The sequence below is a fragment of the Orycteropus afer genome, unplaced genomic scaffold (assembly GCF_000298275.1).
Source record: "Orycteropus afer afer isolate SDZICR_OR568_19922 unplaced genomic scaffold, OryAfe1.0 scaffold00395, whole genome shotgun sequence".
NCBI classification, from domain to species: Eukaryota; Metazoa; Chordata; class Mammalia; order Tubulidentata; family Orycteropodidae; genus Orycteropus; species Orycteropus afer.
Genome location: NW_006921982.1, coordinates 607,381 through 622,319, shown reverse-complemented (window position 1 = coordinate 622,319; position 14,939 = coordinate 607,381). Strand labels below are relative to the sequence as shown.

At 35.0% G+C, this 14,939-nt stretch overlaps 1 protein-coding gene across 1 annotated transcript in view; it reads left to right on the top strand.

Annotated features, from left to right (window-relative positions):
* SPOCK3 (SPARC (osteonectin), cwcv and kazal like domains proteoglycan 3) overlaps window positions 1-14,939 on the top strand; it is a 1,090,476-nt gene that overhangs the window by 1,070,332 nt on the left and 5,205 nt on the right. Inside the window, exons 9-10 of the mRNA XM_007953465.2 lie at window positions 7,102-7,164; window positions 12,281-12,418. Of these exons, the coding sequence (XP_007951656.1) occupies window positions 7,102-7,164; window positions 12,281-12,418 (201 nt within the window). The remainder of the gene's footprint in view (window positions 1-7,101; window positions 7,165-12,280; window positions 12,419-14,939) is intronic.

Below are 14,939 nucleotides of genomic sequence, written 5' to 3'. Positions count from 1 at the left end.
TGGCTTCCTGGGTTCCACCCCTTCCTCCTGCTCTTCCGGCCTGCTACTCTGTGCTACGCCTGTGCTTACCTTGCTCCCGAAGACCTGGTCCCTCTCGGTATAGTGCTGGTAGTCCAGCACTATATCAGACAATATTTCACTGCTACTCTCATTAGCTTTTCAGCACCCAGTTTTTTTTCATAAGTGAACTGCCACATCTCTTTTCCTAGTCTGTCTTAGTGTGAAAGCTCTGCTGAAACCTGTCCTTCATGTGTGACCTTGCAGGTATGCAAAAAAACAGTGGCATGGTTTCCAGCATCACAGCAACATGCAAGACAACACATAACAAAAAACTGACAGATGCATGGTTGGTGAGAAGCCATATGAATTATAAAAATTAAAGAATAAATATGGGCAGTGATTTATTTAGAACTTAGAGGGCTATCTTACTGCATAACTTCAGGGCACCATTCATATTTCCAGGTAGTTGGATAGAGCTCTTTGGAGTTGTGCAGTCCATAACTTGCAAGGCCTACTGATGCCAAATTAGGTATAAATTAAAAAATTCTATAGTGATGTTGTGTGCCACTGAGTTCATTCCAATACTTAGTGACCCAATAGGACAGAGTAAAACTGCCCCACTGGGTTTCCTAGGGTGTAAACTGTTATGGGAGCAGATCACCAGGTCTTTTTTTCTAAGTTGCTGATAGAGGGTTGAAACTGCAGACCTTTTAGTTAGCAGCTGAACACTTAACCATTGCACCAGCAAGGCTCCTAAGCTCTATAATATATACTTTTTCTTTCAGTGCTCATATTAAGTTGTCTCTAGATATCTGAAGGCTAACAGAAATACACTACCTAGAGAAAGACTGTGAATATAGAAATGAAATACTTTAATATCTTACTCACTATTTTAAGATATGGGAGCTCTGGTAGCATAGTGGCTAAAGCACTTGACTGCTAACCAGAAGGCTGGAGGTTCAAACCCACCAGCCACTCCTCGGAAGGAAGATGGGACAATCTACTTCTGTAGTGATATTGCCTCGGAAACCCAAGGAGGGGTCGCTATGGGTCGGGTCTGACTCGACGGCACACAACAACAACAACAACAACATTTTAAGATATATTGCTGGTTCAGTGGTAGAATTCTCACCTTTCCTGTGGGAGACAGATTCCATTTTCAACCAATACCACATGCACAGCCACCTATGGTCATCTGTGAGAAGAGGCTTACATGTTGCTATGATGTTGAACATTTGTAAGTAGACCTTCTAGACTATGAAGAAAGACTTGGCAATCTACTTCTGACAATTCCCCAGTGAAAATCTTAAAATGAGAATGATCCTAATCATGGGGATATTATAGAACTAAGCAGAATTTTGTTCTGTTGTCCATAGGTCTGGGGATCACTGAATGGCAACTGACAACAACTTCTACTGTAATAATATAGATATATATTTTTGTTATTGTTGTTTTTTTAATTTATTTTTCCCAATGGCACTTTCCAAAACCAAAAGACCAAACTCACTGCTATCAAGTAAGATCCTACTCATGGTGACCCCTCCTTGGGTTTCTGAGGCAGTATCACTATGGAAGTAGATTACACAATCTCAGTTCAAAATGTTATGGGAAAATAAAAATGTGTGTATACTGTTTTATTGAACATGACCAGTTCCTAATAGAGAGCATGTATGAATGACCCTAATGTAGTTTCACATTTGACTTTTGAAATCCAGAATGAAAACCATGTAATAAATCTTATTTTCTAAAACATTGCACTTATTTAATAGTAATTTTTTCATTCCTGTTTTTTTTTCCTTGAAATTAGATTAGATTATTTAATTGTAAATTTTAACAATTCAATTAAATTATATTTTATCCCCTCATCATTCTCACCCAAGTACATGAAATCTGTCATTGTCCCAAAATTTGTAACACAGATAATAAGTAGATTATGGAAAATAAATTTCTGATATAAGTCCATGTCAATTCCCTAAACCAAAATATCCATAGTGAAGTCATGTACAAAAATCCATGTTTTTTGGGTTACAATTTTATCTAGATTATTTCTTTGCACATGGGTTTATATTGTGAACAAGCTCTCAATTAAATGTTCCATGTGTATGTAGAATTACAGAGGTGACACATTAGTAATAGGAGGAAAATCTTTTAAAATCAAATGTTAAGTATTTTTGAGCATCACAATCTGTCACAGTTTCTGTTGAGACTATAAAATATTGTCCCATAGATCTAACAGCCACCACTCCTCTGTCAGTTTGTCATACTATGGTGAATAGAGTGTTGTTGTGAGGTTGGAGGCTCTGCCACCAGTATTTCAAATACCAGCTGGGTCAACCATGGTGGACAGGTTTCAGCTGAGCTTCCAGACTAAGATAGACTTGGAAGAAAGAAGGGACCATTCATTTCTCAAAGATTGGCCAGTGAAAACATTGTGAATAACAGTGTATCATGTCTGATATATTACTAGAAAACTTTATGAACAGCCCTGAAACATTGTCCAGTATAATGCCACAAGATGAGCCCCTCAGGTCGGAAGGCACTCAGAATATCCTGCGGAAGAGCTGCCTCCTCAAAGTAGAGTCAACCTTAATCACATGCATGGAGTAAAGCTTTTGGGACCTCTGTTTGTTGATGTGGCATAACTCAAAATGGGAACAAACAGCTGCAGACATTGTTTAATAATCAGAACATGGAGTGTATGAAGTATGAATATAGAAAAATTGGAAGTTTTCAAAAATGAGATGGAACACATAAAGTTCAATATCCTAGGTATTAGTGAGCTGAAATGGATGGGCTTTGGCCATTTTGAATCTGGAAATGACAAATTGAAGAGGAATGGTGTGGCATTCATCATCACAAAGAATGTTTCAAGATCAATCCTGAAGTACCATGCTGTCAGGAATAGGATAATATCCATACACCTGCAAGGAAGACCAGTTAATATTCCCATTATTCAAATTTATGTACCAACAACCAAAGCCAAAGATGATGAAATTGAAGGTTTTTACCAACTTCTGCAGTCTGAAATTGATCAAACATGCAATCAAGATATGTTTATTACTACTGGTGATGAGAATGCAAAAGTTGGAAACAAAGAAGAATCACTAGTAGTTGAAAAATGTGGCCTTGGTGATAGAAATGACACTAGAGATCCCATGATAGAATTTTGTAAGGCCAAATTCTTATTCATTGGAAATACCTTTTTCAACAACATAAATGGTGGCTATACATGTGGACTTCACCAGATGTAATACACAGGAATCAGGTCAACTGCATCTGTGCAAGGAAGCAATGGAGAAGCTCAATATCTTCATCCAAAACAAGTCCAGAAGCTGACTGTGGAACAGACAATCAACTACTCAAGTTGAAGGTGAAGACAATTTGAACAAGTTCATGAGAGACAAAATATGACCTTGATTATATCTCTACTGAATTTGGAGACTGTCTAAAGAATAGATTTGACTCGTTGAACACCAATGACCTAAAAACAGATGAATTGTGGGAAAATATCAAAAACATCATTCATGGAGAAAGCTAAAGGTCATCAGAGACAGGAAAGGTAGAAAGACCAAAGTGGATGTCAGAAGAGACTCTGAAACTTGCTTTTGAACTGAGAGTAGCTACGGTAAAGGGAAGAAATGACAAGATAAAAGAGCTGAACAGAAGATTTCAAAGAACAGCTCAAGAAGACAGAGTCAGTTATTATAATGAAATGTGCAAGGACCTGGAGTTAGAAAACCAAAAGGAAGAACACACTCATCAACTCAGCATTTCTCAATCTGAGAAAACTGAAGAAAAAACTTAAGCCTCAAGTTGCAATACTGAAAGATTCTATGGGCAAAATATTGAATGATGCAGGAAACTAGCAAACAAACAAAAAAAAGGTGGAAGGAAAACACAGAGTCACTGTACCAAAAAGAATTAGTTGGTGTTCATCAATTTCAGTAGGTGGCATACAATCAAGATCAATGGTATTGCAGGAAGAAGTTGAAGCTGCACTGAAGGCATTGGTGAAAAACAAGACTCCAAGGACTGATGATATACCCACTGAGATGTTTAAACAAATGGATGCTGCTCTAGAGACATTTAGTCATCTATGGCAAGAAATTTGCAAAACAACTACCTGACCAACTAACTGGAAGAGATCCATATTTTTATGCATTCCAAAGAAAGGTGATCCCAGAGAATGTGGAAATTATCAAACAATAGCATTAATATCACATTTAAGTAAAATTTTGTTGAAGAAAATTCAAAAATGGTTGCAGCAATATATTGACAGAGAATTTTCAGAAATGCAAGCTGGATTCAGAAGAGGATGTGGGACAAGGGATATCATTGCTGATGTCAGATGGATCTTGGCTCAAAGCAAAGAATGCCAGAAAGATATTTACTTGTGTTTTATTGACTATGCAAAGGCATTTGTGTAGATCATAACAAATTACAGATAACATTGAGAAGAATAGGAAGACCAGAACACTTAATTGTACTCACAAGAAACCTGTACATATATTAGGAGCCTGATATTCCAACAGAACAAGGGGACACTGCATGGTTTAAAATCAGGAAGGGAGTGTATCAGGTTTGTATCCTTTCACCATACTTATTCAATCTGTATGCTGAGGAAATTGTCTGATAAATTGGACTAAATGAAGAAGAATGTGGTATCAGGATTGAGGGAAGAGTTATTAACAAGCTGCAATATGCAGATGACACAACCTCCTTGGTGAAAGTGAAGATGACTTGATGCATTTACTGATGAAGTTTAAAGACTACAGTTTGCAGTATGGATTACACTTCAACATAATAAAACAAAAATCCCCACAACTAGACTGATAAGCAGAATCATGATAAATGGAGAGAAGATTGAAGTTGTCAAAGATTCCATATTACTTGGTTCCAACATCAACACCAATGGAAGCAGCAGACAAGAAATCAAACGACATTGCATTGGGAAAATCTGCAGCAAAAGACCTCTTTAAAGTGTTGATGAGCAAAGATGTCTCTTTGAAGACCAAGTGAGACTATCCCAAACAATGGTGTTTTTAATCACCTCATATGCATGTGAAAACTGGACAATGAATAAAGAAGACTGAAGAAGAGTTGATGCTTTTGAGTAGTGGTGTTGGGGAAGGATACTGAAAGGACTGCCAGAAAAACTAACAAGTGTGTCCTTGAAGAAGTGCAGCCAGAATGCTCCTTGGAAGCAAGAGTGGCCAGACTTTATCTCACCTACTTTGGTCATGTTGTCAGAAGGGACCACTCCCTGTAGAAGGATATCATACTTGGTAAAGTGGAGGGTCGGCAAAAGAGGGGAAGGCCCTCAACATGATAGGTTTATACAGTGGCTGCAATGATGGGTTGAGGTGTAGAAAGAATTGTGAGGCTGGATTGTTGTACTTAGGGATGTTATGAGTCAGAGCTGACAACAATAGCAACAACAACAGAAGTTATAGAATTGACAATAACTTTTGTAAATCAGGCTTATTTTGTAAGGTAATCATCAAGAGACAAACTCATATGTGCCTGGATTTTCAAGCAATCCAGTAGTGAACATGGAAGAAAAAAAATACTTGTCCTTTAAGAACAGCTTTTAATATAATCTGGAAACTTCAGTTAGAATCCTTTGTTCTAAGATGTAATACTTGGAGGACAATAAATTTCTTTTTATTTGTCTAATACTGCTATATAATTGATTATCTTTCCTGTAATACTTACTAGAAGAGACTCTCAAAATTATTAACAAAAGAAAAGGGATAAATTGGACAAATTTCAAAATGAAGTAGAACAATAAGATAATTATTCAGGCTATATACTCAAATACTTTTCCTTCAGATTTTAGAGTCTACAAGATGAATATTTTTTGGCATCAAATATTAAATGATCAAGTACATATTAAGCACCTCATTTCTTTATTTCAATTCAATTCACTATTTTAATAATTGAATATTTTAAGGTTGATAAACAATTTAAACTTATTTGAATTAATTATACTTTGTCTTCTTCATAACACAATGTACTGCCGGACAATAGATTCTGTTTTATTGTTTTCCTGTTTCAGTAGTTTATAGTGAAATTTCATATAGTAAACATTAGCAGCAAGTTTTTAGAATGGGAATTTAATACACATTGAATTGTTTTCAGGTAAGAATACATAAGAATACTGTAAATCAAAATATATCCTATCTGTTTACAATTGTACAATTTTCTACAAATGCTCTCCTTTATGTGGTTGTGTTTAATTAAATGAGTAGGAAAATACTTATTCCAAACCTTTTCAAGTGTTTTAAGTTTATTGTTTAATTGATAGTTTATCAGACTTACTATATATTATTCCTTACTCCCAAATTGCATATATACATGAAACATCTGGATGAAACGAAAAGATTAAATTTTGTTGACATCATATAGACTTATAAATTATAATAATGTCTCTGACATAGCTTGAAAGAAGTATTCATCTTTTAGAAGTAATTTCTCTATCCTAGGAATTATTTTAAATGAGACAAAAATATAATAAATTAGTTGTTTTAGCAGCAATTAGGATTTACATGGATGAGTATGTTGACCTTTTAAAAGTAAATAAATACTTTCCATCACAGAAATATTTACACTATTCTTGTTTTGTTTATCCGATGCAGTCATTCTGAAGAAAATAAAGATGTCTAATATTAATTATAATTAACATATAAAAAACAAAACAAAACAAAAAAAACCCACTGCCACCAAGTCAATTCCAACTCATAGTGACCTGCACTGGGTTACCAAGGCAGTAAATCTTTCCTGAAGTAAATTGCCCCATCTTCCTTCCAAGGAGTGGCTGGTGGGTTTGAACCATCAAAGTTCTGGTTAGTAGTCAAATGACTTAGGCACTGCACCAGCAAAGATCTTATAACCGCATATATGTATGTATATATATATATACACACACATATATCACATACACAAATATATATGTATTCATATATGTGTGTCTCCATAAGTTCACCAACTAATAAATGCTTGGTAAAGCCTCATAAAGTTAAGTGAAGTTTGATAATGTAGAAATTATCATTTCTTTGCTTAAGTATAATTCTTGTTGTAAAAATTTTAATGCCGTTGCAGACCCACCTTGCCAGACGGAGCTCAGCAATATTCAGAAGCGGCAAGGAGTAAAGAAGCTCCTAGGTGAGTAATAGATCATTCTTCTGATGGCTTTATTGCTTACATAAATAACTCCAGGGAAACAGAAACATAAAATCAATATTAATCCAACAAAGATAGACTGCACTAAATTTTAACACCAAAATTTATGAAGTTTTTGAAAGCCCTTAAGCTTACTTTTATTCCCTTAACTATTGAAAGGCATTATGTCTGGTTTATGATCCTAATATAATGTTCATTTTGAAAGTTATTAAGTAAAAAGGAGATTTGAACAATGTTAAAGTTAAAACATCAGCAGAAAGTTCAATTCTAATTCCATAGTTAAGAGTTCAAGAATTGATGGCTATTTGATATTTAGAGCCAATACTTGTAGAGAAGAGATAAAAGTATTCCCAGAGTACTGCAGGGAAATATGAACAGGCTCATCAGTGTTTTTCATCAGTACTTTTTGCTAACTTACTCATAGTGTGTAAATATATATACTGGCATAACTTGGAGATATTGCAGGTTTGGTTCCAGATAACTGCATTAAGTGAATATTATAATACAGTAAGTACACAATTTTTTTTCATTTCCCAGTGCTTATAAAAGTCATGTTTATACTATATTGTAGTCTATTAATTATGCTACAGCACTATGAAAATATTTGAATTATTGTGAGAATTACCACATGTGATACAGAGACATGAAGTGAGCAAATGCTTGGAAAAATAGCACTGATAGACATGCTTGTCTTGACACCTGGGTTGCTATAAGCCCTCAATTTGTAAAAATAAATAAATAAATAAAAACCACAATATCTGCAAGGTGCAATATATATAACCATATATATAACCCAAATCTCATTGCCACTGAGTGGATTCTGACTTATAGCAACACTGTAGGACAGAATATGACTGCCCCAAGGGTTTTCGAGGTTGTAAGCCTTTACAGAGCCAATTGTTGCTTCCTTCTCCCAGGAGAAGCTGATGAGTCCAATCCTCTAACTTTTGAGTTAAAACCTAGTACTTTAACCACTGTGCCACACAGGAACCATATACATCAGGACTTTTATCCTTTCATCATACTTATTCAATCTGTGTGCTGAGAAAATAATCCAAGGAGCTGTAGTATTATGAAGAAGAACATGGTATCAGAATTGGAGGAAGACTTATTAACAATCTGAAATATACAGATGACACAGCCTTGCTTGCTGAAAGTGGAGAGGACTTAAAGCACCTATTGATCAAAGACCATAGTCTTCCATATAAATTACACCTCAGAATAAAGAAAATACGCAACATCCTGATAAATGGAGAAAAAATATTTATTGTCAAAGATTTCATTTTACTTGGATCTACCATCAACACATGGAAGCATCCAGTCAAGAAATCAAACGACGTATTACACTGGGGAAATCTCCTGCAAAAGACCTCTTTGAAGTGTTCAAAGGCAAAGATGTCATTTTGAGGACTAAGGTGTGCCTTACATAACCCATGGTATTTTCATTTGCCTCATGTGCATATAAAAATTGGACAATGAATAATGAAGACCAAAGAAAAATTGATGCTTTGATTTATAGTGTTGGTGAACAATATTGTGTATACCATGGTGTGTTAGACTGGGTTCTCTAGAGAAATATAACCAATAAAGCTTATATATATAGAGAGAGAGAGAGAGAGAAATTTATCTTAGGAAAAGGGCTCACACACTTATAAAAGCTGGCAAGTCCAAAGTTCCTGGATCAAACGTCAAACTGGAGGCTTTTCCACGTCAAGCTGGATGCTTTTCCTAGCTCTTGCAGCTGCAGGGACTGAGGAGCTCAAGGCTGGCAGGGAGTACACCGGCTGTTGACTCCAACGAATGATGAATCCAAGATCTCCAGGCCGAATGGTGGAATGTTCACTCACGGACAGTTGTAGGCAGCACAAAAGAATCCTGATCCACAGAAAACTGTCTCTTTTCCCAGAATGTCCATAGATATACTGGAAGCAGGCCACACCCCTAGGGAAACTCCCTTTCAACAGATTACCTGCTCCAAACATAATCATCTGATCCCTTCATGGGAATAACCACATCACAACAGCTTAAACCACACAGAATTGTGGTCCAGCCAAGTTGACACACAGCACCAACTATCATGTATAAAGGAACAGTCAAATGTCTTGGAAGAAGTATATCCAGGATGCTCCTTGTAAGTGAGGATGGTGAGACTTCATCTCACATACTTTGTACATGTTATCAGGAGTGACCATCCCTGGAGAAGGACACCATGCTTGGTAAAGTAGAGAGTCAGCAACAAGGAGAAGGCTCTCAACAACATGGATTGACAGTGAACTCAAACACAACAAGGATTGTGAGGATGGTATAGAACCAGGGAATGTGTTGTTCTGTTGTACATAGGGCTGTTATGAATCAGAACCAACTTGATGACAGCAAACAACAACAACATATTTGTAAGTAGCTAGATAGAAAAGAGCCCTAGTTTCATAGTGGTTAAAGAATTTAGCTGTTAACTGAAAGGTTGGCGGTTGGAACCCACCAGTCACCCCACAGAAGAAAGATGTGTAGGTCTGTTTCCATAAAATTTATAGCCTTGGAAAACCTATGGGAAAGTTCTGTTCCATCCTACAGGATCACTATGAGTCAGAATCTACTTGACAGCAGTGAGTTTGTTTTTTGATTTAGTAGATAGGTAGGTAGCTAGGTAGATAGAGATAGATGATGATAGATTGGTAGATAGATAGATAGTCCACATATCACACAAAACTTTGAAACATTAGAATGTTTGGCTATCAACTTTGTAGTAACATATTATATATTGTTTGTGTTGTTATAAATGTACAATTGTTACAAAAACTTTTATTTTGAATAATTTTAGATTCATAGAAAGTTGCAATGATAGTATATAGAGTATCCATGTAGCCTTTTCTAGATTCCAAATATCATCTTCCCAGTCACCAAATAACCATGGTAGGTTTGTAAAAAACAATAAATTAATTTCTATAAAGTTATTAACTAAACTATTGAAATGTCATCAATTTTTTACTGATGTACTTTTTTATTTGCATACTATGTATGTGAAATTTTCCATATATATTAATATCTTTGTGTATTTAGTAACATAAAATTTGATAAAGTTGCTGGATATGATTAATCCATGTAATAGATTAATCTATTACATTACAACTTGATGGCACATAACAACAACAATAAGATTACATTATCCTGTATATAATATTTCATATATATAATCTATATTATATCTTGACATGCTATTTAACTAATTACAATATTGTCTGTCTAGATTATATTTTCCTTATTACTTGGAAATCATTGGTTCAGTCACATTATGCAAAATAAAAATTCCAATGTTTATGATAAAAGAGTTTCAGATGTGAAAATTACTATTAATAAAAGCTAAAATGTATATGCTTTCTCTTACCTCTTAAAAATGCAAGAGGTACTACAACTCACAAGTGGAAATAATGCCTCCACAGGTTTGTTTCTTTCCAAGCATCACAGTTTAGGTCTGTACTATAGGAAAAGCCCTTCAAATTCAGCTGAAATACATTTTAGATTTCACCAAGGCTTATAAGTAACAAAATATATTGAAATTCAGATTTTGGTTATTTGTATTTGCATACACAAACACACACACACAAATGATTATTTCAGAACATTTTTATTCTTATATGGTATAAAAAAAATCATTATTACAGAGTATTCAATGGCTTAAATATTTCATATCATTTGAGTAGGAGAACCCAATTATCTATTATCTTAAAACAGATCAGTTATTATGCAGGAGTAGGATACCATATGTTCTAACTTGTCAGTTTAGTCCTGATTGATGCCTGCAGCTCCAGCATAATTCTGAATGGTGCTTTTATGAACTTTCAACTGTACTAGCATAGTGTATAAGTTATATTGCCACATAAACCATATGTCGTATAATTTTTCTGTTAAATATGTCAAATAACAGCATTTTTAAAAGATATATAGTTGAAATGATTTCTTCTTTCACTTGGGCCTTAAATCTCTGGGAGATGTCTCAAGTTTTCCATATTGGTGATATAATATCTACCTCTCTTAAAGACTAACAGTAAGAATCTTTCAAATTAATTGCAATTTTTAAACTAAATTGATCATTTTTATATAAGAATTATCTAACATTTAAAAAGAATAAATTGATGATCTCATACAGTTGCAAGACAAAATGCAATAGTATCTTATTTTAGACATGTTCATTTGTTTTGTTTTCAACAAATAATTATCATATTCCTGGTTACTAATAACAACAGTGATGACGACAACAATAAAAAATGTTCAGGAAAGATGAGAAATTTCTCCAGTTTCCTAGACTTTATATTCTTGCGTTGGAGTGTTTGTTGAATAGATCTAAATTAAATATTTAACTTCAACTGTGAAAGTAGAATGTTAGTTATTATAGATATAAAACCGAATGTCTATCTTTCCTGCTACTCTGGGGTTTAAGAGATTTGTTTATACAACAATCAATACCAACACAAACAAGGTAAATATTCCTAAGAAAGGAGGTTATCAATGTAGTGGTAAAAGCATGGACTGACTTTCTTTATATATATATCTTGCTTAAGAGAATGCTTCATATAGCGGTCAAGTCAAAGAGATAACAAGTCAAAGTTTTAGAGATAAGAAATGTTTAAAAACATGAAACAGCACTGAATTTAGGGGAGATGGCTTGATATGGAAAGACCTTGGAAAATATGAATGGAAATTGAGGAAAATGAAGATAGGGAAGTTGGGAATGACCAGACACCGAAGGATCTGTTATACCATGCTAAGTGATCGGGATGATCTATTATGATTTTGGCATTAATAAGCTTCCAATTTTGGATTGTAACTCTGAAATTATTACCTTTGTATAGTGGGAAATGCTAAAAATTTCATTTGCTTAACAATGGAAAAGAATTCATGAAATGCAACCCATTTACTGTGGTAATAGACAGCTCCATGGCAGCAGTGACCTGGCCTGTTTTGTTTGACATGTATCCCTACAATATAGCCTGGAATATAGTAGGCATTCACTGTGTGTATATCTTGGATGCATTAAAGCATAATTGATGCCAATCAAAAAGGAGTAGAACTGCTTACATATATGTGTGTGTATGTTTCACAGGACTGTATATCCCACTATGTGATGAAGATGGCTATTACAAATCAACACAATGCCAGAGCAGTGTTGGGCAGTGCTGGTGTGTTGACAGATATGGAAATGAAATCACAGGATCTAGAACAAATGGTGTTGCAGACTGTGGTAAGGAGAAGGGTTACTTATTTAATTATATTCCAAGCACAGCATTTCAAAACAACTGTTCTTTTTCAAATATTTATTATGGACCTACTCAATGCAAAGACTCTACAAGATGCTTGGAGGCAGACAACAAAAAAAAAATACTTTTTTCCAAGAATATTAAAAATTGTGTAGATAAATTGAATTTTACTATTTTACTTTTACTTCAAGTGCAGAAAGGACACGCCACTGGACAGGGTGATGCTCACCAGGCAAAGAAAAACAAAAATTTTATAAAATAAAGGCCCATAAATTACAGCTGATGGAGGGTCGACAAAAGAGGGGGAGGCCTTCAACGAGATGGATTGATAGTTGGCTGCAATGATGAGCTCAAGTATAGCAGGAATTGTGGGGCTGGCGCGGGATAGGGCAGTGTTTCGTTCTGCTGTGCATGGGGTCGCTATGAGTCGGAAACAACTCGACGGCACTTAACAACAACAACAACAAGCAACAAATTACAGCTAATTGGCCATGTTTTCTTCTGTTTGGGTGAAGAAAGTATAGTCTCTTATTTGAAAGATGATTATACTTAATATTCTAATTCTTTTTTATGACCATGCATTTTATGTATGTACTTAAAAATAATATGAAAATTCTGACGTGCACTTTAAAGATATGAACGAGGGAGCTTATTTTGCTTCAGAAAATACTTTTCCACAATGAAATATTCAAATAAATATGGTGTTTGTGTTAAGGAGAAGGTTTTTGTTATTGTTTTTTTAAAAAAAAAAAAACCTACAAAAACCACTTGACTTTGCATATACATACCCACAACAATACAGAAACAAGGAATATACAGATTGGATTTCAACTGATAAAAATGACCAGAATTGGAAATAGATAAACTTACTTAGTCTTACATTTTAGAGAAGTTTTTTAATCTCCTTAATGCATTATGTAAACTGAAATTATATAGGAAAATGTAAGTGGTGATCAATGTAAAAGTGATCTCATTTACTGGTTTAATGCCTGTACTATACTTCTTCATTCCATGACATATTTAATAATTTTATTTTGCTTTTCTCACCTAACTAATGTGTTTAGATGTAAGTAGGAAGAAGCCATATTCTATAGTTAACAAATATAGCATGACTTAACACATAGAGAACATGTCTTAGGAAAAGTACTTTATGTATATACATGTATATATGCATATACATATACATATACACATGTTGTTGTGGTTGTTAGGTGCCGTCGAGTCATCTTTGATTCATAGAGACCCTATGCACAGCAGAATGAAACACCGTCCAGGCCTGTGCCAGCCTCATGATCCTTGCTATACCTAAGCTCATCGTTGTGGCCACTGTGTCTATCCATCTTGTTGAGGGCCTTCCCCTTCTTCGCTGACACTCCACTTTACCAAGCATGATATCCTTCTCCAGGGAATGATTCCTTCTGACAACATGACCAATGTAGGTGAAACGAAGTCTGTGCATTCTCGCTTCCAAGAAGCATTCTGGCTGCACTTCTTCCAGGAAAGATTGTTAGTCCTTTTAGTAGACCATGGTATTCTTACTATTCTTCTCCAACACCCCAACTCAAAAGCATCAACTCTTCCTCGGTCTTCCTTATTCATTGTCCAGCTCTCACATGCATAAGAGATGCTTGTAAATACCATGGCTTGGGTTAGATGCACTTTAGTCTTCAAGGAGACATCTTTGCTCTTCATCACTTGAAAAAGGTCTTTTGCAGCAGATTTGCCCAATGCAATACATTACCTGATGTCTTGACTGCTGCTTCCATTGGTGTTGATTGTAAAGCCAAGTAATATGAAATCCTTGACAACTTCATTCTGTTTTCCATCCACTGTGAAGCGATTTATTGGACCACTTGTGAGGATTGTTGTTTCCTTTAAATTGAGGTGTAATCTATGCTATAGACTGTAGTCTTTAATCTTCATGAGTAAGTGCTTCAAGTTGTTCTTACTTTTAGCAAGCAAAGTTGTGTCATCTGCATATTGCAGGTTGTTATTGATTCTTCTTCCAATCCTAATGCCACCTTCTTCTTCATATAATCCAGCTTCTCAGATTATTTGCTCAACATACAAATTGAATAAGTATGGTTAAAGGATACATCCTTGACACACTCCCTTCCTGATTCTGAAACATGCAATATACCTTTGTTCTGTTCAAATGACAGCCTCCTGATCTATGTACAGGCTCCTCATGAGTACAATCAAGTGTTCCAGAATTCCCATTCTTCTCAATGTTATCCACATTGTTATGATCCACACAATTGAATGCTTTTGCATAGTCAATAAAACATAAGAAAGCATCTTCCTGGTATTTTTGCTTTCAGCTAAGATCCATCTGACATCAGCAATGATATCCAAAGTTCCACGTCCTCTTTTGAAACCAGCTTGCATTTCTGGAAACTCTCTGTCAATATACTGCTGCAACCATTTTTGAATTATCTTCAAATTCAGTTAGATTTTACTTGCATGTGATATTAATGATATTGATTGATTATTTCCACATTCTGT